The 20,318-nt window shown below is 36.6% G+C and overlaps 3 protein-coding genes and 1 non-coding gene across 8 annotated transcripts; 1 reads left to right on the top strand and 3 right to left on the bottom strand.

Annotated features, from left to right (window-relative positions):
* Positions 1-6,712: 6,712 nt before the first annotated feature.
* On the bottom strand, positions 6,713-7,752 carry LOC147545730 (uncharacterized). Its single transcript, XM_086636160.1, has 2 exons — positions 7,269-7,752; positions 6,713-7,052 (listed from the first exon to the last, which is right to left on the bottom strand). The coding sequence occupies exons 1-2, from the start codon at positions 7,678-7,680 to the stop codon at positions 6,988-6,990; spliced, it is 477 nt and encodes a 158-aa protein (XP_086492286.1). The 5' UTR covers positions 7,681-7,752; the 3' UTR covers positions 6,713-6,987.
* Positions 7,753-9,324: 1,572 nt separating this feature from the next.
* On the top strand, positions 9,325-14,737 carry POLD2 (DNA polymerase delta small subunit). Of its 5 annotated transcripts, none has more exons than XM_086674079.1 (15): positions 9,325-9,569; positions 9,748-9,877; positions 10,136-10,242; positions 10,340-10,466; positions 10,645-10,752; positions 11,157-11,272; positions 11,356-11,439; positions 11,561-11,629; positions 11,751-11,822; positions 11,910-12,001; positions 12,071-12,198; positions 12,307-12,408; positions 12,487-12,554; positions 13,368-13,433; positions 14,295-14,737. In XM_086674079.1, the coding sequence occupies exons 1-14, from the start codon at positions 9,513-9,515 to the stop codon at positions 13,425-13,427; spliced, it is 1,320 nt and encodes a 439-aa protein (XP_086530205.1). In that variant the 5' UTR covers positions 9,325-9,512; the 3' UTR covers positions 13,428-13,433; positions 14,295-14,737. The 5 variants fall into 5 exon arrangements, 4 of the variants coding, with proteins under 4 accessions (XP_086530205.1, XP_086530207.1, XP_086530206.1 ...); XR_015239891.1 differs by having other exon boundaries at positions 9,341-9,569; positions 13,368-13,640; positions 13,744-14,737; XM_086674081.1 differs by having other exon boundaries at positions 9,341-9,569; positions 14,287-14,737.
* Positions 9,330-9,402, bottom strand: TRNAA-UGC (transfer RNA alanine (anticodon UGC)). Its single transcript has one exon. It is a non-coding gene; the product is annotated as a tRNA-Ala (tRNA).
* A 74-nt stretch (positions 14,738-14,811) lies between the features above and the next one.
* Positions 14,812-20,114, bottom strand: LOC147545733 (putative E3 ubiquitin-protein ligase LIN-2). Its single transcript, XM_086674078.1, has 8 exons — positions 19,713-20,114; positions 17,910-19,659; positions 17,353-17,619; positions 17,238-17,265; positions 16,435-17,083; positions 16,056-16,200; positions 15,602-15,856; positions 14,812-15,226 (listed from the first exon to the last, which is right to left on the bottom strand). The coding sequence occupies exons 2-8, from the start codon at positions 19,626-19,628 to the stop codon at positions 14,912-14,914; spliced, it is 3,378 nt and encodes a 1,125-aa protein (XP_086530204.1). The 5' UTR covers positions 19,629-19,659; positions 19,713-20,114; the 3' UTR covers positions 14,812-14,911.
* Positions 20,115-20,318: the final 204 nt, after the last annotated feature.

Genomic DNA, 20,318 nt, shown 5'->3' on the forward strand with positions numbered 1-20,318 from the left:
TGGTGTTTAGGGTTTTACCCCTTTTATTTTTTTATAAAATAAGGCTTTAAGCAATATTTGTGGCTTTGGGGAATAAAAAAAAATGGGAAATGATAGAGTGTCCAGCAATTTTGCCCATTAAATTGCCCAACTTTCCTTATTTAGAAATAAAAGCGGTCCCCACTGTAGTCAAACTTTGAAAAACCCTTGTCTTTTAGTGATTCCACATCAGCTGGGCAATTTAATGGGCTAAAAACTGGGCACTCTAGCATCTCCCAAAAAAAATTTGGGGGAATAAATTCTCGAGGGAATCCAGATATTGAAAGTTCTCGGGCAATAAATTTTTATGCGGAATACTGAATACATTTTTTTGAAAGTTCTCCTCCATCTCATCTATTCTCTCTGCCACTTCATCTTCTTGCCACCTCATCATCTTCTCCGGCGACCTTCAAAACATAAAAAAAATTAACAATTAAAATAAAAATCTCTCTCTCTCAAATATTTTTTTTCTTTCTTCTCTTTCTCTCTAGAACAGATCTAGAGAGAGGAGAACAGACCAGGTCTGTTCGTGAAACCTCTTTCTCTAGATCTGTTCTAGGGAGAGAGAAGAAAGGGAAAAAATCTGGTATGTTCGTGAAACCTCTTTTTCTAGATCTGTTATAGGGAGAGAGAAGAAAGGGAAAAAATTGAGAAGAAGAGAGGAGGGAGAAAATAATTTATTTTTTTTAAATTTTAAGGTTGCCAGCCGAAAAATTGGTCGGCCGACGACCTTCGCGGGAGAAGATGATGAGATGGCGTGAAGATGAGGTGGTAGAGAGAGGTGATGAGATGGAGGAGCCTTTTTTTATAGCATCTTCTAAAATTAGAAGCCCCTCAGCAATAAAAAAGAAACATAAAAGTCAATCTTATTTGACTAGTTTTAAGAAAAGTCTTTATTCTCCGAAGAATTTTCTTTATTTCCTAAAGCCGCGGCCTATTTTTGTAACTTTTTTTTTTGAATAAATATTTTTTGTTTGTAAGTTTAGTCCAGGAGGACAATGATTTATATGTTTTACTCGATTTTGGTGAGATGTCAGCACGTTTGGGTGTTAGGGAGGCATTTTGGAGTGGGCTTGTGCTCACCCATCCGGGAACAAAACGCACCCGTGTGACTTGTAATTAGGTACCAACAAATTGTTAGACATTTACTCGAATTAGCTCTATTATCACTTACTTTTGTGAGATTCAGATATAGACGAGTATCGCATAAATTAGACTAAACGAACTCTTGAAGATAGGTCTCTCTGACTTCCTACTTTGGGGTGTAAACGAACTCATGCTTATGTCGTGTTTTAATATGATATCAATCCCTCTTTATATATGGTAAGGATTTGATATACAAATAGTGTTTACTATTTGTAGTTATCCAATAAAATATTCACAACACAGTATAATATTTAATTCGGACAATATTGGAGAATTAATAAACATTTTGTTTTTCTGTGTGATTCTATCCTAAATTTTTAAAGTATTTTTTTTTATATGAATAGGGATTGGAAACGGATTTCGGCTATCCAGTGGGCCTACAAAAGTGTATGGAGATGAAATAGTTTTTTTTCTTATACATAAACGTAATTAATGACATTAATGCTTCAATTAGTTCTTAAGAAATTATTGGTATTAAGTGTCAGTTAATTTACTAATTTCCACCCAACCAGTTTGAAATTTGAATTGCAGGGGAGCATGGAGTATCAAACACGTTTTTTGTCATATATGTTGTGCAAAACAACAAATTAGAAGCACTAATGGAATAGAGATGGAACCTCTTCAAATGTTGAACTACCATCCTACTTCTCTTGGATTGTTATTATCATTTCAAATTTGGCTCAGTCTTTCATAATTTGATGATGTATCTATTTTTATTTCAAATCATCGATGATAGGATTTGTACTTCTTATTTTAAATCTTTGAGATTTTAAATCATGGATAACAAATAAGGGTTCTTTACCATAAAAGTTATAAGTAAACCCTCACTATAAGAGGTCATTTGCACCATTTTAGAAAATATATAATTAGAAAACGTAATTAGTTTCCCAATTGTGTAGAAATCTTCATTGATACGACATCTTTAATGCGCTCTAGTTAAATTGACATCTTTGATATGCTCCTGTTAATTTGAATAGACACGTGACAACATGTAACTTGTTGATCACGATGAATGATATCCTCGTTGAGTTCGTTTCCAGTTATACTTCTCTTTAGTGACGCGTAAGTTGTGGAAGTTTGAAAGACTAAGAGAGGATATCAAATTTTGATTGAGATTCGTATAGACGAAAAGTCAGAAAGTAAGCCACGTATACACTGATGATTGCGAATCTACACTAGAAAAATAGAAGTTTTTAACTCAATAAAAAATGAAGTATGTGACAACAAGATATTCTCAAGAATGCCATATATACAATGTATACCTTATACCACATCACTTTAGAGATCGTTTGGAGCATAAGTTATAGTTGAAAGTTTGAGCTTAACAATGCAAGAGGTCTTTTGATGTTGTGACACCCAAAGCTTTAGCAATTGTCGATATTGTCTACGCTTTATACACCTCATGTCTCGCGTTATACATCTCATGTCCAAACCCACAGGTATGGGGTTCTGTTTTTGGTGAAGGAATTATGGTAACCTCACATCGCTCGCGAGAGTGTCTGGAGCCTGAGTTGTAGGTGAACGCTCAAGCATAGTAAGTGTTGAGATTTTTTGGGTGGGTTCGTGGAGTGTTTGCCAAAGCAGAACCCTATACCTGTGGTCTTGGGCCTGAAGTGTCTAAAGCAGGACAATAAGGATAACTACTAAAGTTTCGGGAATCATAACCCTTAACGGTTATCGATATTGTCTCCGCTTTAGACACCTCACGCCTGAGACCACATAAGTATGGGGTTCTGTTTTTTGCGAAGGTTTCATGAGCCCACCCAAAAGGTCTCCACACTTACTAAGCTTGAGCATTCAGTTATAGTCCAGGCTCAAGACACTCTCGAGAGCAATGTGAAACTATCACAGATGCACTCGTAAAATCTTAGCAAGTAACAAAACTCCTTGTCTTTGACCTAGGAGGCAAAACAGTAACAATATCAGTAGTTGTTTAAGATCTGGTCACCTTAGATGAGATCAGAACCAAAGACCGCTCATATCTAAGTGTGGAGATGTGACAGTCATGCATCACTGAAACATCAAGAATTTGGGTTATACGTCTAAACTAATTAATTTTTCTAGGTTTGAGATATTTAATTCATGTTGTATTCTTTAGGGGAATTTAGATACCTCCTCGTCACTAATGTCCAATTAGGGATACTCCCTTTTTTAATTAAATATTAGTGAAATCTTTTTTTTTTCAATTTAAAGTACAAAAATGACCTTAAAATCCCTAATAAATAGGGTTGGCATCACAAGACACAGATCCCACTGAAAACCCTTTTTTTTCTCACTGCAGCAAGTACAAGTACCCCTCTCACATTACTTCCTGTTCTCTGTGTAGTACTTTCTCTCTGCAGCAAGTATCATGGCGGCTAACCAAAGAAACAACAAAGTCAGATTGACGGAGGAAGATATTGTAGGTCGAGTTGGAAGAGCTTGTGCTGAATTTCTAATTTACCGATGTCCCAAATGCCCTAAGGTATATACTGTTCCTCAAGCCTTTTCAGGTCACATGAGAGGTCATGCCATCAAACGACAACCACCACTACCACTGCCGGCACCACCACTACCACCACCACCTCCTCCAAGGAATAATTACTCTGTTGAATCGGATCCAGCAAAGCAGACAAAACAAGCTGCTGAACCTGAAGTCGACGTCCAACTTAGGCTCGGTAGGTCACCGCCTTCAAGGGAACCACCACTTCATCTTACCAGGAGGACAAACATTCAAGCCAGTGGTAAGGGATATAAACTCCCCGCAACAAGTTTCAGTCTTTTGTCTAAACCTATGAAACCACCACTAGCAATACCATTTGCTAAGAATATTCATCTTACTACTAACAATGAAAAATTCATGAAAATGGTAGCTACCCAAGATTCTCTTCTTCATGTTGATAGGTTTGTTCAGAAAAAAAGCCTGGTCAAGGAGAAGATTATGGTTGTAACTGATGCAGGTGGTGAATCCTTAGATTTAACTCTGAAACTTTGATGTTATTGTAATACTGAAGGAGGCAAGATTAGGGTTTACTGTTTTAGCTCTCTCTTTAGATTAAACCCTAAAATTTTCATGTGTTTTGTTTATGTGTTAATATGTTATTGTGAAATATCAGAAACCGTCTGTTTGTTAATTTAAACCTTCATGTTTTTTTTGCTTTGTTTATTCACAAGTAATGCCTGCCTTTCCCAAACAAAAGAAAAAAAAAACTATGCCCAAATTTTACCAACTTAAGTGGGAAAAGATACTAATGGATTTTCATCCCAAAGGTCTTAAATTTTTGATGAATTTAAGCTAAGATCTAAATATGAGCCTGCCATTTTTAAATTAATGGATGTTTAAATTAACAGTAGTGATACAGCCAGGGAAAATCTAGCAGATTTAGGAGAAAAATTCAAACCGATGGCCGGGATTTTCTCTTGACAAATCAACTATGGCCATTGATTTGGGACCTCTCCCTCAGATCAACCTAGGATTTCCCTTACTATTTCGTTTTCTTTAAATAAAAGCCTATATAGCTCGTGAATTAGTACATTTAATGATTTAACTATTAAATATAAACGTTCAAAATGAGTAATGCTAGAATTCTCTCCCAAATCTATCTAGGATTTTCCTTGATATATTTTCTTAAATAAAAGCTTATATAGCTCGTGAATTAGTACATTAAATGATATAAGTATTACGTTTAGACATTGGAAATGAGTAATGCTAGAAGAGGCTACAAGTTAAAATTTACTTAGACCTACACGAAATCAACGGTCTTTATTCTTTTAATCAACTTTTTCTCTCCATTGTGTTCCTTCTCAAATCAGATTTGGAACTCCCTTACCCCATCTTTTATCAAGCTCTCAAATTCGTCAAATCGTTTCAAGGACTTAGTCGACTCAAATACCCTCCCAAAGTCGCTTGATAGGAAAAAATTCTTGAGATATGGAGTTCCTTATGCTATAATTTGGAGCTTATGGGAAGAGAGAAACACAAGGATCTTTGAAGAAAAATGTAAATCGGTAGAAAATCTTATAATTTCGATTAAAGCTCTCCTTTTTTACTGGTCTACAAACCAAGATTGGAAGTCCTCCACCACCTTCTCAGAATTAGTTTTTAGCTGGGATGCTCTAATTAGCATGTAATCTTTTTCTTTTTTTCTTGCTTTCTCTTTGTAGTTGCAACCTTTGCAATTAATGAAATCTATTTTACCCTCTTCAAAAAAAAAAAAAAAAACTTTTTCTCTCTCTTAATGAATTTTTTCATTCGCCATTGAAAGTAAGTTACTATTTAGGTCCGGGATAGGTCTACTTTTGTAGCATCTTTTATTATTTTCAAAATAAAATTAGTTTCATCAATGATGACACAGTTGTACTCTTGTGTTTAATATTTATACGAATCTCCTAAATATATTTAAGTCAATGTAGCACAACTTGCATTTACTAGCCGAATTAGAGTTTGAATTGAAATACAACATTTATTTTGGAATAATAAATTGGACAAATTAATACTGCTAACAACACAATGTGGAGTTTAACAAAAAAAAAAAAAAAAAACAACACAATGTGGATCCCCCACATGTCTCGGACCCAGAAAAAAAATACATAAGATTTGTTGCTCCTTTGTCATTATTCGGAACCTTTTGAAAAAAATAGAGGAATTTTTGAAATAAAGAACAAATCTGCTGCAAATGTTATCATTTCTCCGATTGTTAATGGGCCTTATTAAAGCCTCATTAATGAGCCTTGGTCCTCTTTAATAAGAGGCTCATAAATGTTTTCATTGCAAATGCTATCATTTTTCGGAATTTTGGAGAGAAAAAGGTCTTATGCACTATTAGTCCTCTTCTACCATTTTCTCGGATTAGATTTTCAATTGGAATGTAGTAACTCATATGTAATTTTCTTTCTCTTTTCAGTTCTTTAATTTTTCCCCTTTTCAATTGGGATATTAGCCTTTACAGTGTAATCTCAAATGAATGGTACAATTTCTCCATCTTTTATTTTTTCGGTCACTGATATACACAGAAAGATTACATAGAGATTAAAGCTTGCCAATTGAAAATTAAATCCGAAAAAGAAACTGAAAATTAAATACGAAACGTAACGGTCTTTTTCTAAACCGAATTTGAACCCCAGAAGAAGATAAAGACCTTTATTAAAGAGGATTGAAGCCTGACATCTCAATCTCTAGCAAAATGACCTTAGAGTTCTCAACCCCTTTAACTTGGCAACTTACACTAAGAATTTTGACTACCGTAGCCGTTTGACTTAAGTGACTCATTAGGTGAAATTTCTTTGTACAACCAAGATTAAACTAGCTAGCTTCAATTTGAATTCATCTAGTAGTTGAGTTGAATTGTTGAATAATTAATAACAAAAGCCTTTCAAATTTCAATTGGAAGGATGCTTCATAACCAACAAAAACCCCTAATTAGAAGCGAAATTGACTATGAGGTCCCCTTTAGTTTATGTGTATGTCTCTCCACTACAGAGACTTATAAGGTAAGAGCCTCTTTACTATAGAGACCAAGGTCGAATCTTACGGTGTTAATAAAAAAAACAATGGGTCGGGGACTCAAAGTAGCACACTAGAACCATATGGTAATTTAGATTCTTAACACTGACATATTCCATACACTACTACTTGCATGCAAGCAAGACTAACAACGACAACGCTTTCAAGAACAGGCACCATGACATAAGATGGAAGAGAGAGAAGGAGGACTCAATACAGCTAACGAGACAGACAGACAGATAGACAGACAGACAGACACAAAATACTTGTACACTTATTTAGTCTTATCCATGCAGTACTCTTCTTCTTCTTCTCCTTCTTCCTACTCCTTTTTAGCTTCATTAGAGCTTTAAATTCAGGTCCAACTTTCTCCCAATTTTAAGTTCAACTTCATACTCATCATTATCTGCATCCAACATTATAATTTCAGGTTGATAATAATTCTCATTTCCACTTTCTCCAATTAGAGAACCCCTTTCTCCTAATAGATTTTGTTCATTAGGATGAAAATACTTATTCTCTGGTGTTCCACCTTGATTATGAGTCTGATAACAAGCACAACAATAAGGAAAAGGTGGTGGTTGAATTCGAATTCCTCCACCATTAAAAAACCCATAATTACCTTCTTGATTCCCTACTTGAGGAGGTACTAGTGATGATCCATATCCATAACCAGACAGGTAAAGAGATGAAGCATTGGGAAGAATATTGGGAAGTAGAGATGCTGACCGCGAATAGAGAGGAACGACCGAGGAGTGTCCTGGACGAGCAGCAGAGGCAGCTGCAGCAGCAACTGCGGCACGACGGTTTACAATGAACTCGCGACGGTCGGCTTCACGTTCTCGCCGGTGAGCGTTCTGGTGGCCTCCTAGGGCTTGAGATGAATCAAAAGATTTGGTGCAGTAAGAACAAGGGTGAAGGTTATTAGGCCAAACTTGGGTTTGGATATTGTTAGGGTTTCCATAAGCATTATTAGTTGCTGATGCTTTAGGGTAGTTTGAGGAAGCTGAATTGGAACTTGGGTGTGTTGGCATGGTTGATAGATGGAAAATGGTGAGGAGTTAATTTTGGAGAGAGAAGTTGACAGAGTACTTACAGGGTAAGTCTTAGAAGTCTCCCAAAGTCATTGTATTTGTAGGCAGAGTTTGAGGGGTTTTCTTTGTTAACTTTTGTGAGTTCTTTTTAACTTTTGTGGGGGGCTTCTTTTAACTATGTTAGGGCATCCCTTTCTTTCTTCCTTTTTTTTACTTCATGACATTAACCATGTGACATAAAAAATTACAAATTTAAGAAATTCATTACAAAAATGGAGTAAATTTTATACCATTTGGACACTGCAGTTTTGAGTCACCTTGGGACGATTTGGGTGACTAATTTTATTACGGAGATAACTTACGCGCATTTCTCTCAAAAGATAAAAAGTTTTAACAGTGACCGATTGTCTAATAGAACTATGAAATTAACAAAACAAAGCAATGGTGAATCTTCTAACACAAACAACATTTCTAAGATTTTATCCCCAGACATTATTTGACATTATTTCAAAACATCACTCTATTAGATTAATTTTGTCAAAATTTGGGTCGAAGTTGGAGTTAGACAACAAATTTAAAGACTATTGGGCGATTCAGAAAATAGAGCATCTCCACTCTCAGTAAAGTTATTCTTGTACACTATAACTATTGTCTACTAACTAGTTAACATCTTCTAGCAAACACCGTTATAGCAGCCGTTGGATGTTGATATATAGTTAGTTGGTGATTAGGTATATCAAGTTATAGTATGACTTCGGTAATCCATGTTTTGCATGGAAGCCACGGAAGCAGTTAATATTAGCCGCGTAAATAGAATCCTTGAGCAGTCACACGTGTGTTACTAAATGACAGGTCACACGTACTAACAAAACAGAAGTCAACGCAAAAAGAATAAATCGACGTCAGCACAAGGGGGATGGATGTACACGTGCGACATACGTGTTAATTAGGTGAGAAGGTGTAATTAGTGCTCTTTGTTACTTGATTAGTGGCACGAATTTGAATGGTTAATCAGATGGAAAGAGAGAGAGAGATCTCTGTTAATTCATAAAAGACGAGTTTGAGAGATTTAGAGATCGTACACGGGGTGTACATGCAAATAGAGTCATCAAGTAAGTAGTCAGGAATCGTTCGACTTCATTTTAACTCATAAAAGATGACTTTGAAAGATTTAGAGATTGTACACTGGGTGTACATGCAAATAGAGTCATCAAGTAGGTAGTCAGGAATCGTTCGATTCTGTGTTATTAACTTGCTTTTTTGTGTTGGCGACGTGGTTGGTTAAATTAAATAGTGCGCATTTGATGCGTAATTGGATGGTGGAATAAGGGTTGTTTGAATTTGTGGAGCAGTCAGAATGGACTAATTTTTACGTTGTCTTCTAGGGTAATCCAAAGTAGAGTGTAAAAGGGGTCGGGCCATCCTAGAGCTCGGTCTGGGTCTGGTACAAACCCAGACGGCCTCATAAAGCCCACGTAATGACTGATTCTTGAGCTCGACTGGCTATGCTTGGCCCGTTGACAGACCCATCTAAAGCCATCGAAACTTAAGATTAGCAATCTACTTGGCTCGCCTACTCATGTAACACCCCCAATCATAGGCAACACACTAAAAGTACAAAGTATTGGGGGAAAATCCAAAATAAAAAATGGAGATGCGGGGGATCGAACCCCGTGCCTCTCGCATGCAAAGCGAGCGCTCTACCATTTGAGCTACATCCCCGTCGGTGATATCATTCTCCCAATCACATTATAAAAGCGGTAAACGCACTAGTTTCTCTTAAATATCCACACAAAGAGGGACAATTTAGAAAAGTTACAGATTTTCCCGCCATGGAAGAAGACGCACCGAACAATCTTCAGAGAAAACAGTCTCTTTATCAATCTCTGGTATACTACTACTACTACTACTACTACTACTACTACCCTTTTCCTTTATCAATCCTCTGTTTCTGTTGCTTACCCTAAAAAAGTACAAATATCCTTCTCTTCTTTATGTTTTTCTGCAAAAGAGGGATTTTTCTTTGTTAGGCTAATCTATTTTTTTCTGTTCAAATTCATTTTCAAGGATGAGGGGTTTGAGATTTCAATGGAAAAGTATACGGGTCAACAGTACAGTCAAATTTACTTTGCCCGACTTCACAAAATGAGAACTATTCTTTACCCACTCGTTGGGAAATGGAAGCCTCATTTGCCTGGTAAAATTTCTAAATTTAATTTTGTTAATGTAATCGTGTTCCTTTTTTTTGGGGTTTCGATCTTTTAGGGTTTATTACCGTTTTTTGTAGCTAGTGTGGCCACTAATCAAGCTTAAAGTTTTGATTTTTATGGGTTTACTAGGTTTTAGGGTTTGTTGGTTTTAGGGGTTTAGGTTTGGAGGTTCTAGAATTGGTAAAGGTTATAACTTTTCAAGGTTATGTGTTGAATTAATGAGTTTTTTCTTTGTTGTAACACAGTATGTACTGTTTTGGGGTTGGAGGAAGATAAAGAATGTATAATTGTTGGGACTTTGTATAAACATATGAAACTCAAGCCTTGTATTCTTGATGAATACTCTAAGGAGGTAATAAGTTCATTAACAAGGAGATATCGTTAGGTTAACATTGATTCAGTAATAGAACTATGTTTTGTTCTTAAATTTTGATGTTTGTATTTCGCAGAGATCCACAGTTCCTGTTGTTAAACCCCATAATTTCATGCATCCTGATGACCATCTTGTTTTGGAAGATGAAAGTGGAAGGGTTAAACTTGGTGGGGTTGCTCTTCCACCATCAATGTATGTAACAGGTTAGTATCAATAAGTTACAATATCTTTAGAGATACTTCCTCGTAGATGACGGGATCTCGTATACTTTGTGGGAATGCCCGTCATTGGCTCCAAACTTTAATGAAACAAGAAATTTTTTTCATGAATCTATCTTCCGTTTGAAATAACTTCATATTATCTAATATGTGCATGTTACAGGAGTTGTGGCAGCTCTTCATGGAAAGGAAACTACAGGTGGTGAATTTTTGGTCATAGATATCTTAGATCGTGGTTTGCCTCCACAGATTGAGTTGCTACTCGATTCAAGTAATGCCCTACTTCATCTCTTGTTCTTGTATGCTTTTACTGTTTGGGAGCATTAGCTTTTTAAAAGCAGCTTGTGGAATGTGGACTACAAATGTAGAGCGTCAGAGTTTCATGTCTAATTGCGGTGTCCCATCAAGTTCGCTCCTTTCGTTATTCATCCCTTTGTTTGTGAGATGTTTCAATCATTATCATAAGTCCAAGAGTTTTAGATGTGTTTCTATACCTCTTTTAATTGCTATAGATATTATTCTATACCATCTCGTAAAAGATTGTACCGATTTGCGATTCTCCATTTACTTCTTTGTGTTCATTTGAAACCTGTAGCTGGTTTCATTTCAAGTTATTTAGAAGTTAGAGATACTGTCCAGTTTTCCGAGTTAATTTTTGTTTTCATGCTTCCCCAGGAGAAGATAAGTATGTGGTTTTTGTTTCTGGACTAAGTGTTGGAAACATGAAGTGCAACCCTCTCAACCTCCAGCTTCTAGTTGATCATGTTACAGGGCATTTAGGAGATGACAAGGTCCATAAGTTAATTCTTGATCCTCTCTTTTAGCTACCGATCATGCTTACCACTGTTATGAATGAAAATTGTTAACTGAACAGGAGCAAAACATGGCATCACAAATAGTTCGAGTTGTTATTGCTGGAAATTCAGTTGAAATTCCACTTGGACTTCTTAAGGGACAGGTAACAATGAAGACAGCACAGGAAACAGATAACTGCTCATATTCTTTAATCTCCATCACAAACTTGATTACTGAGAGTCCAATTATGTGATCCTACTTTAGCACTAAATTCTTCTTTACAGAATTTGGCTGCGAAGGACCTCTCAAAGCTGTCTGAGCCAATTAAAGAGCTCGATATCCTGTTAACTCAGGTAGTTGGGTCCTTATTAATTTTTTACTTTTCATATTTTGTTTGTTAAATTGATCTGGTTTCTTTTTTCCTGGTACATCACTGCCAATTGTATTCTAATAGATTCACTTTCCTGTGTAAAGCTCGCATCAGCTGTACCTGTGGATATCATGCCAGGATCTTCTGACCCTGCAAACTTTTCATTGCCTCAGCAGGTTTGCCCTGAATCCTTGGGTTCATCCTGAAACTCGTACTAAAAGCCCCACCTTTATTTTACTCAGACATGTATTTCTGCCTTTCAGCCTTTGCATCGATGTCTTTTCCCTGGTGCATCAGATTATAACACTTTTATGTCTGCTACAAATCCACATTCCTTTGAGCTTGACAACATCAGGTAGGCAAACAATGTCACCTAAGTGCAAGCTATGAAGTGATACTGACATTTGGAACTTGTGGTTTTCAGATTTCTTGGAACATCAGGTCAGAATGTAGATGACCTCGAGAAGTACTCCGAGGCAAATGATAAGCTTGATTTTATGGAGAGGACATTAAGGTGGAGGCATCTTGCACCAACTGCACCTAATACCCTAGGTAGAAACAAAATTTCTTCTCAATTTTCTTTCATATTAGTCATGTGGACAGCTGAACCTCTTTATACAATTCTAATCCTGAAAGTTCCCGATATATTGCTCCTTTCAGGCTGTTACCCTTTCTCTGATAGAGATCCTTTCCTCATTGACAGTTGCCCTCATGTTTATTTTGTTGGTAACCAGAACAAATATGACACTCGTTTACTGAAAGGTATGTTTTCACCTTTTACTTCAGTGCTTCACCGAGAATGGTCTTTTCTTTTACTTAATCTGCTTTTCTATGGTGCAGGATCAGAGGGTCAGTTGGTAAAACTCATTTGCATCCCTAAGTTTGTTGAGACTGGTGTTGCTGTGGTGGTAAAATTTTATTTTTTATTCATCCACTTGAGTTATTCTAATGTAATAAACCAGCTTTTTTGTTTCATAACTGTCCCCGCCTTTACCATGCTAGCCGTTCTAAGTAAAGTATTTAAGTTTAAGTGAACCATTAAATTTCAGAGACCGTCAAAGTATTTTTTTTTTATATATATCGGAGAACACTCCTCTTTTTCTTTTCCAACCTATGTGGGACAACACAAAGCTCTATTAAAAGCTAAGAGATTGCTTCTGACACGCTTTAGTGTGATTGACATGTGCCAAAAGAGTAACAGATAGTTGCTTTGCTTAAAATTAATCCATTTTGGAAAAAATACCGTTGGCCATAACCAAGAGTAGCACGTTAGAAAAGGCGGGTCCTCCAAATGCGTTAGGTGGTTTGTGCTGTGTTAAGACGGTGTGCCGTGTTAGGCTTGCCATGATGGGCCTTTAACTATTCGTTCCCTAATAACAAGCCATTGGGTTGGTGACACGGCAAACCAATGTTTTGTTCCCCCCTAGCATTTTGACAAGTATCAGTCTGTGCATTTAGTTGATAAAGGTATTCTGGGGAAAGTTTGGATTCTTGATATAGTGTGTCCAGGTTCTCTATTTAGTATACTTTCCAGTGATATCCATTCATCTCAAAAAGCAGAAAAAATCTGGTGCATATGCACAACAGCACACTTGTATACGTTACTACTATTTCTTTTTGCAATCTCTCTTTACACATTTTGAGTTTTGGTGTCATGAAAACTTCTGTAGTCTGGTTTCAATTTTGATTTCCCCTTTGATTTTGTTATCTACTTTTTGTAGCTGAACTTGAGGAATCTTGAAAGCCATACTCTCAGTTTCTCAACAAACTTGGACTTATAATATAAGGTATGAAGTAGTAATAATTTTTTAATCCATCATCATTTTCTTGTCTCTATGTTTATAGTTCATTTGTATTTGAGATTTGTGTATAAGAAGCCCTCTCAGTTATAATTCAAAACGTTGTTAATATAATCCTCCGACTCATATGGAGCTTATCACAGCAAGAGTGTTACTGATCTTCTATTTCGAGCAGCTGTAATTACTATCTAACACGTAGGTGTAATATGTGCATTTTCATTTGAAATCCCACTTGGCAGTATTCTTATCTCACCTCAATAGCCGTCTCAGTTTCTTTGGGTACCAATCTTCGTATTAGGTTATACCAGAAGATGGAGGTGAACAATCAGTTGGGATCCTTTACCCTTATCACTACAATGATCAAGCATAGCCACCACTGACTGACGGAGCACTTTCTGACCCCCATGAGTTAGCTTATTGTTCTAATTTTGTCATTCCATAATTTCATTTGCTTGCCCTTTTTTTAATAGATATAGTTTATTCTGATTTTTATGCTCATTTGCTTTCGGACATTGGGAAGCTAGAATGCAGAAGGAAATTCTTGCAAACATAAAGAGATTCTTCATTCTATTTTTCTAGGCCCTACTTCATTAATAAAGTTAATTTAATATGAAACTGAGTATTTAAATCATTTGCGTTTACTGGTTTCAACTTTAGGTCATCGAAAACCACATCTAGAGCCCAAAAAATGGGTTTGTCTGACACGGACTCAACCCCGATTCACCATCCTCTTAGAACGTTGAATGTAGTATATCATTGCATGTTTCTCAGCATCCTCGACTCTTTTATTTGTTTTTTTCCCCTCTGCATTTTTTGTTGACTTGCACCATTTGATTGCAAGAAATATAGTTGCAGGACCTGCCAAACAACGAACAACGAAATGGGGTGTATTTCGGAGTCCTGGACCAAAATCGAACCTTCTCTTATAGCTGCATATGAGTTCAGATTATTATGTAACGCTATGACATAGACGAGGATGCCCAATTCCTGCTCATTTCCTTCTCATATAAAGTCTAGTTCGGAGCAGTTTGCAGCGTTTCGGGAGAGGTGTAACTGAAGTTAGAAGCCTAGTACAAATTTTCTGCTTTTTAGGAGTAAGGTGTTCAAGGGCGATAGTTTGTGTTCAAAAGTGAGGTTTATCGTTATCTTCCTCACAATTGGAATGTGTTTTTTTTTTTGTTGATTTTGTATTTTCCCAGGGTTTAGGTTATGCTCGTCTTTTTTTCTTCTCAATGATAAACAGAGATAGTTTGAATCATAGAATTTAAAGTGAATATTTTCTTCTTCTGCCAGACTTTTCTTTCTTTAAAGTTTGTGACTTGGAGACGACGGGGTTTACTGGATACCAAAATGCAACCTTCTCCAATTTTCATCAATAGAACCCTATATTATACATCATCACAGTAAAAATTTCATCCAAATAGAGTTAACTTCCATGGATCAAGATGAAACGGTTAGTTCTGAACTTAATCGCCTGAAAATTTGGTGAAACTTAGCAGAGACATGGAGGCAAGAACCCTGTGTTCAATCTGTTCACCATTCTCTGATATCTGTTTCAGCCTAAGGACTAGAACTGAGACTGCAGAGAGCTGGAATTCCACGTCCGGAAGTGAAGTAAGAGCTTGACTCATCCATGCCACAGTGATCAGGCATGTTTTCACAAGATCCAAACTTTCAGACCCTAAACATTTGGAAAGGACCTCCAAAAATGACTTCTTGCCATTCACAAGCAGTGATGCTGCTAACTTCTTCCACCAATCTTCTCTTGCCTTTTCTTCTTCCTGAAATAGGTAATCATAAGTAGCAGGGGAGCAAGCTTCATCCAGTTTCATAAGGGAGTGTTTTAGAGGAATTTATACAAGAAAAATGGTTAGAATGTGATGGTATGTTTTCAAATCACTTTATCTTACAAGTATATTTCATGTGTTCACCACTAAAGCAATAATGCATAGGTGTAAACGCAACAATTCATCTTTCAAATGGATTACTAGGAAGAAGCTGCAACCAGTTGTGATGCTAAACTGTTTATGTTGGCCATTTGAAAAAAAAAATGTGTCTTTGAAATATGATATCTTCAAATCATTCGAACTTATAAATAAGTCGAGACCTCTTAGATAGTGAATAACTAATACGATAGTAAAAGGTTGAGAACGTACTGGTGGAACAGTTCTATTCATCGTGGAGGAATCTTCATTTTCAAGATCATTGCTACTGCTTTCTTTATCATAAAATCCTGCTTGCCATAAACACCAATTTTCTAATTCACCGGAATAAGAAAATTGCCCACCTAAAATAAGAAGAGCTCTACAACATTGCTGTCGAACTTTTTCATCTGTTAAACTGCAATCTAGAGCCATTATAATGCTATCAATAGCCTCTTCCCTATATATGCTATAGTTTTGGGGCTCAGCCTGAAAAAACAGATATCACTTATCATATATCTATAAACTTAACTTCTGGGTAGTTTGTCCATTATTAGTATTTCGAAAGAGAATAGAATTGGTAAAAGCAACTAAATGTGAAAGAAAAAGATATGTCAAAGATTGTGAACTGAATAGGATAAAGGTAAATCATTGTTCAAAATATGGAATTGTCATGTCGAATGCATACCAGAAGATCAAAATATAGTAGAAGAACTGCAATGAGAGGTTTTTGCTCGAGCGAGCAGGTCTGAAGGTACACAAGTAGAACATGCATAGCGTTTATTGCCCCCTCCTTCTGCAAGCTACTCAGGAATGACACTATCTCTGTTATCCTGTAAGACCCACAATAAGACAGTTTAGTTCATGAAAGAGCGGACTGATCAATTTTATCACCGAGTAAATAAAACCCATGATATTGTTCTACGAGCGAGGGACGGAGTTACTATAATGATGGGAGGCTGACAAGACAATTGTTTCTTTAGCAACATTGGGTTTGTCGATATCAAAAACTTGGAAGAGAGAAACGAAGCCGTTATAATTGGAAAGTGAAACGTAAAAGCATTTACCTGTTTAGGGAAATCAATTCAATCAGGAGAAGTACCGCATTTATTCTTGACTTAGCTTGCTTATTGTAAAGGAGCTCCAAAAGACAGGTCTTCTTAATGTTTCCGGTCAAGTACTGTTGACAACCTCTCTGTGCTTCAATACAACAGCATAAAAGTGCAGCAATACGAGCTTTCTCGTCCAAATGTCCAAGTTCGAATCTTCGAACAAGAAACTGCAAACCTCCAAGAGAGATAAGGTTTTTGGCATTCATAAATCTTTCTTCTGCTCTAAAACTAAAGAGAAGCTGCTCCAATATCAGAATAGCTCGCTCGTTCTTGGTTTTAGCCGCATGTTCAGATAAGTTTCCTTGAATCTGAGAAGCAAAAGCTAGAAGATTCCTGCAATGTTCGGATTGCCAGCCTTCAATAACGCGTTTTAACACTAAGTTAGTAATTGGAACAGAAAGAGATTCCAATATCTTTCCCGTCACTGGGCACGTTCTGTTGCCTTGATCAAACCACTCTTTAATGGCTACCCTATCAAAGGTCTGGCCAGATTCTAGAGTCACTGGGTCCTCAAACAGCTCTCCTGTTAGAGGACAGATAAAATCTTTTGGCATGGTAGAGAAGAACGATTCATCCTCGAAATAGTTATCACTTGCGTATTGCCCTGCACTGAGAAAACGTAAACATTAGTCATCCTTATCGCTGCAAGTTGTGAGTGTGACTTCCTCACCAAGCTAATTTACAAAGAAAACATGTTTCTATGATTTTTCATGATGTATAAATGGTTCTATGTGATCTCATATTTCCTTTTATCTTACCTTCTATGGAAGAACTACTGTCTCCTAGCTGCATTTGAACAGGAAAAGTAGAAGGAAATGGTTAAAACTTGGAAATTAAATAATTGGGAACAAAAGGAGAGGAAGATATCCATACATTTTGGAAAGAAACTGGCAAGTCCTCCAAGTGTGATACAGGGACAGCAGTGTCGATATCGACAGAATTGTCCGGCTGTTTCTGTTGGAATACAGATTCTGCCAGCATCTTGAGAATAAGCTCATTTGCGTTTTTATGTGGAGAACGAGCAATTTGACTCAACATATGAATGTTCTTGATTTCAGACTTAAGCCCTTCTTCCCCAATAGCACGTGTTCTACCTGATCTCCATCCTCCATTAGTTGTAGATAAAAGCTTCTCAGCAATCTGTCAGGTTTTAGATCATTGTGAACAAAATGTCGTCACCAAAGTTCTATATGTAATCAAGTTCTTCTTATAGGCATATTATTCAAAGTTGTTAATGTTGATATACAATGATGAAATAATTAAGTGTTTCTATTTCTAGGCAGGTTTTTAGATTTAAACCATATGTAACATTGAAGCACCAATCTTACAATATGCTTTTGGAATCTAGAAGCTAGGGAACCTGAGTGAAACTTCCAAATTTGAACCGAAACAAAATAAAACAGCAGCTACTGTAGTCATAAGATACTTACACGAGTACCCGATTGTGCAGCTGTACTCTGAGCAAGAATTTGTTCTCCTGTAAACTTCCGTTGTAGAGGTGAATAACGCATTTTTCTTTCATCTTCTTCAACACTAACGATTGTTGTAGAGCTTTTGAAGCTCTCTTGTTCTCCGTCTTCCACTTCATTAGCATCATTCATTTTACGAGAAACTGAAGAATTCCCAAAAACTGCATCATATAGCTTTTTGCTAATCATTGGCTGTGATGAAATATAACCAACCGGACTACCTGTCTGTGGAGAATTCCCAAGTGACCCTCCCCGAAAAGAAACCGAAGGGATTGGAATACTAGGAAGAGAAGGAGCTTTACCTCCCCCCGTCAGCCAGTCCTTGTAATAAGCCGCGAATAGATAAGTGCCCGAATCCAACTTTTCGTTATATAGTTTTCGAATAAGGTTCTTGTTCTTATACCCACTTGAAGTATCTGGTATAGACTTCTCTTCTTTCTCATACCACACCCTTAAATGTAAAAGTTGAGGTAGAAAAAGTGAGTCCCATAATTCAGGTAACAATGTCTTTCGAGCTTCCGACGGTGAATTAATGAAAACTTGAAGTAGATGTTTTGCTGATACCTTGTCCTTCTTCTGCAGTTTATAAATCACACTAAGGTAAAGATGAGCACAAGCCGACAACGTTGAATTTCGAATACCTGAAGTGTACGGACCCTCGAAATTCTCCGAATTTAAACTCGTAATGAAACTAAATTGTAAGAAAGCTCTCTTTAGTTCTTTTGCATTTTCATGCACCTCAATAACTCTTTTCACTGTTTCCATTGCCTGTTCAAGACTAGCTAAGACTTTGCTCTCAACATTATACTTATCTTCTAGTCGTATCGAATTTAGGCAAGATAAACATTTCCCATGAAGTTTTTCTCGAAAACTCTCATCTTTAACAAAATTTTTGATGTGACCATTTAAGATCGAAACCACGGCATTGATTGCAACCTCATCAAGCGCAGGTCTCGAAACAGGTAGCTCGATGTCTTGAAACTTTCGATTCCTAAAATTTTCAACAATTTTTCCATTATTTGGAGAAGTTCTGTTAGAATTCTTGTAAACGCTCTGAGAATGCTGCAAAAATTCTTCTTCGAATTCGATATAAGTATCGGCCACAAGGTGTTTGGTCGATTTCTCATTACGCTTTTGACGTTCTACCGAACCATTAGAATATCTACTCCCCTCCTTCCCTCTCACCCTCACCCCTTCTAACCCATTAGAATGTTTACCCTTAACCCTATCATTTGCCCTAATGTCACCTCGACGAAGGCGTTCGCTATCTATTTCATTTCCCGAAATATCTTCGCCTAACCTAACATTAAATCTCTCAAACTCTTGAACTTCATTAGAACCCATTTCTTCAAATATCTGAAAGTCCTTATTACTTCTTCTCATGTAGTCTTCTTTAACAATTTTCTCACTTCCAACTAAATCATCCCTAGGGTTTCTACTCTTGTTTCGCTCATCTTTGCTCGATTGGATCCTCAATTTATACCTAGACATGTCTGACCTAATTCTCTCTGTTTTTATTTTAACCTCACTAGACAAAGGAACTGGAAATTTTTTCTCTTTATCAAAATATAATGGCATACTTAGAGCTTTGGGTTCCAAAGAAAACCTAGACCTTGTCTTTATTTTGGTACCTTTGAATCCTTCCTCTGAAAGAAGATCCTCCAGAGAAGATAATTCCATTTTCTCTCCTCAAATTTCAAAATATAAGTTCCTAATTAAGTTTAAAATTTTGAATTTTTAGGTAAAAAAGGGATAATCTTGTACCTTGGAGCTTCTTTGGGAGATTTTAGTGACTAAACTTCAAGGGTTTATCTGAAAGTTTGGGTTTGAAAGTGGGTAAGCTTCTGATTTAGAATTTGATTTGATGAAAGGGGTGAGATGATTTTGGGGGTGGAGTTCAGTGAAAAGTGAAGTGAAGGAGATGACTAATTTAGGGGTAGATAAATGAGAGAATGGAAGAAGGGGTTGCCATTAAGAACAAAAATTCTAGAGAGAGAGAAAGTGGAGAGAGCTAGAGAGAGAGAGAGAGAGGTGAAGAGAAAAACAAAGTTTTTTTTAGTGTCTCTTTTGTTGTTGTCTTTCATACGTTTTTGTAGGCCAAACTTTAACCGTTTCAACTGCCGTCTTTTCTTTCTCTCTCTCTCTCTCTCTCCTCCCGCGATTATTATATTATTATCTGAAATGAGATTAGATTCTACTTATTTAGTTTTGGACGGTGATGATAAAGCCATAAATTTGTGGTTTTTTTACTCCTCTAAATATAATATCTAATGAATCACAAAAACAAATCTACTGAAATCTAAGTTGAGGCAATTCAAACTTCATATAAGATTGCAAAGTAGTAACTATATTTGATCTATGGTAGAACTT

The sequence above is a fragment of the Eschscholzia californica genome, unplaced genomic scaffold, assembly GCF_041429995.1.
Source record: "Eschscholzia californica isolate CP2 unplaced genomic scaffold, dmEscCali1.0.p SCAF_4, whole genome shotgun sequence".
NCBI classification, from domain to species: Eukaryota; Viridiplantae; Streptophyta; class Magnoliopsida; order Ranunculales; family Papaveraceae; genus Eschscholzia; species Eschscholzia californica.

Bases quoted from the DNA above. Each gene is read 5' to 3' on its own strand.
- LOC147545730 (XM_086636160.1), bottom strand. From the start codon at position 7,680: ATGCCAACACACCCAAGTTCCAATTCAGCTTCCTCAAACTACCCTAAA. The intron at 7,053-7,268 runs GTAATTATGGGT...TGTTGGATGCAG, and splicing joins TCAAGTAGGGAATCAAGAAG to ATAATGATGAGTATGAAGTT.
- POLD2 (XM_086674079.1), top strand. From the start codon at position 9,513: ATGGAAGAAGACGCACCGAACAATCTTCAGAGAAAACAGTCTCTTTAT. The intron at 12,199-12,306 runs GTAGAAACAAAA...TGCTCCTTTCAG, and splicing joins AACTGCACCTAATACCCTAG to GCTGTTACCCTTTCTCTGAT. The intron at 12,555-13,367 runs GTAAAATTTTAT...TACTTTTTGTAG, and splicing joins AGACTGGTGTTGCTGTGGTG to CTGAACTTGAGGAATCTTGA.
- LOC147545733 (XM_086674078.1), bottom strand. From the start codon at position 19,628: ATGGAATTATCTTCTCTGGAGGATCTTCTTTCAGAGGAAGGATTCAAA. The intron at 16,201-16,434 runs GTAAATGCTTTT...TGGGTCTTACAG, and splicing joins GAATTGATTTCCCTAAACAG to GATAACAGAGATAGTGTCAT. The intron at 15,227-15,601 runs GTACGTTCTCAA...TACCTATTTCAG, and splicing joins TGAATAGAACTGTTCCACCA to GAAGAAGAAAAGGCAAGAGA.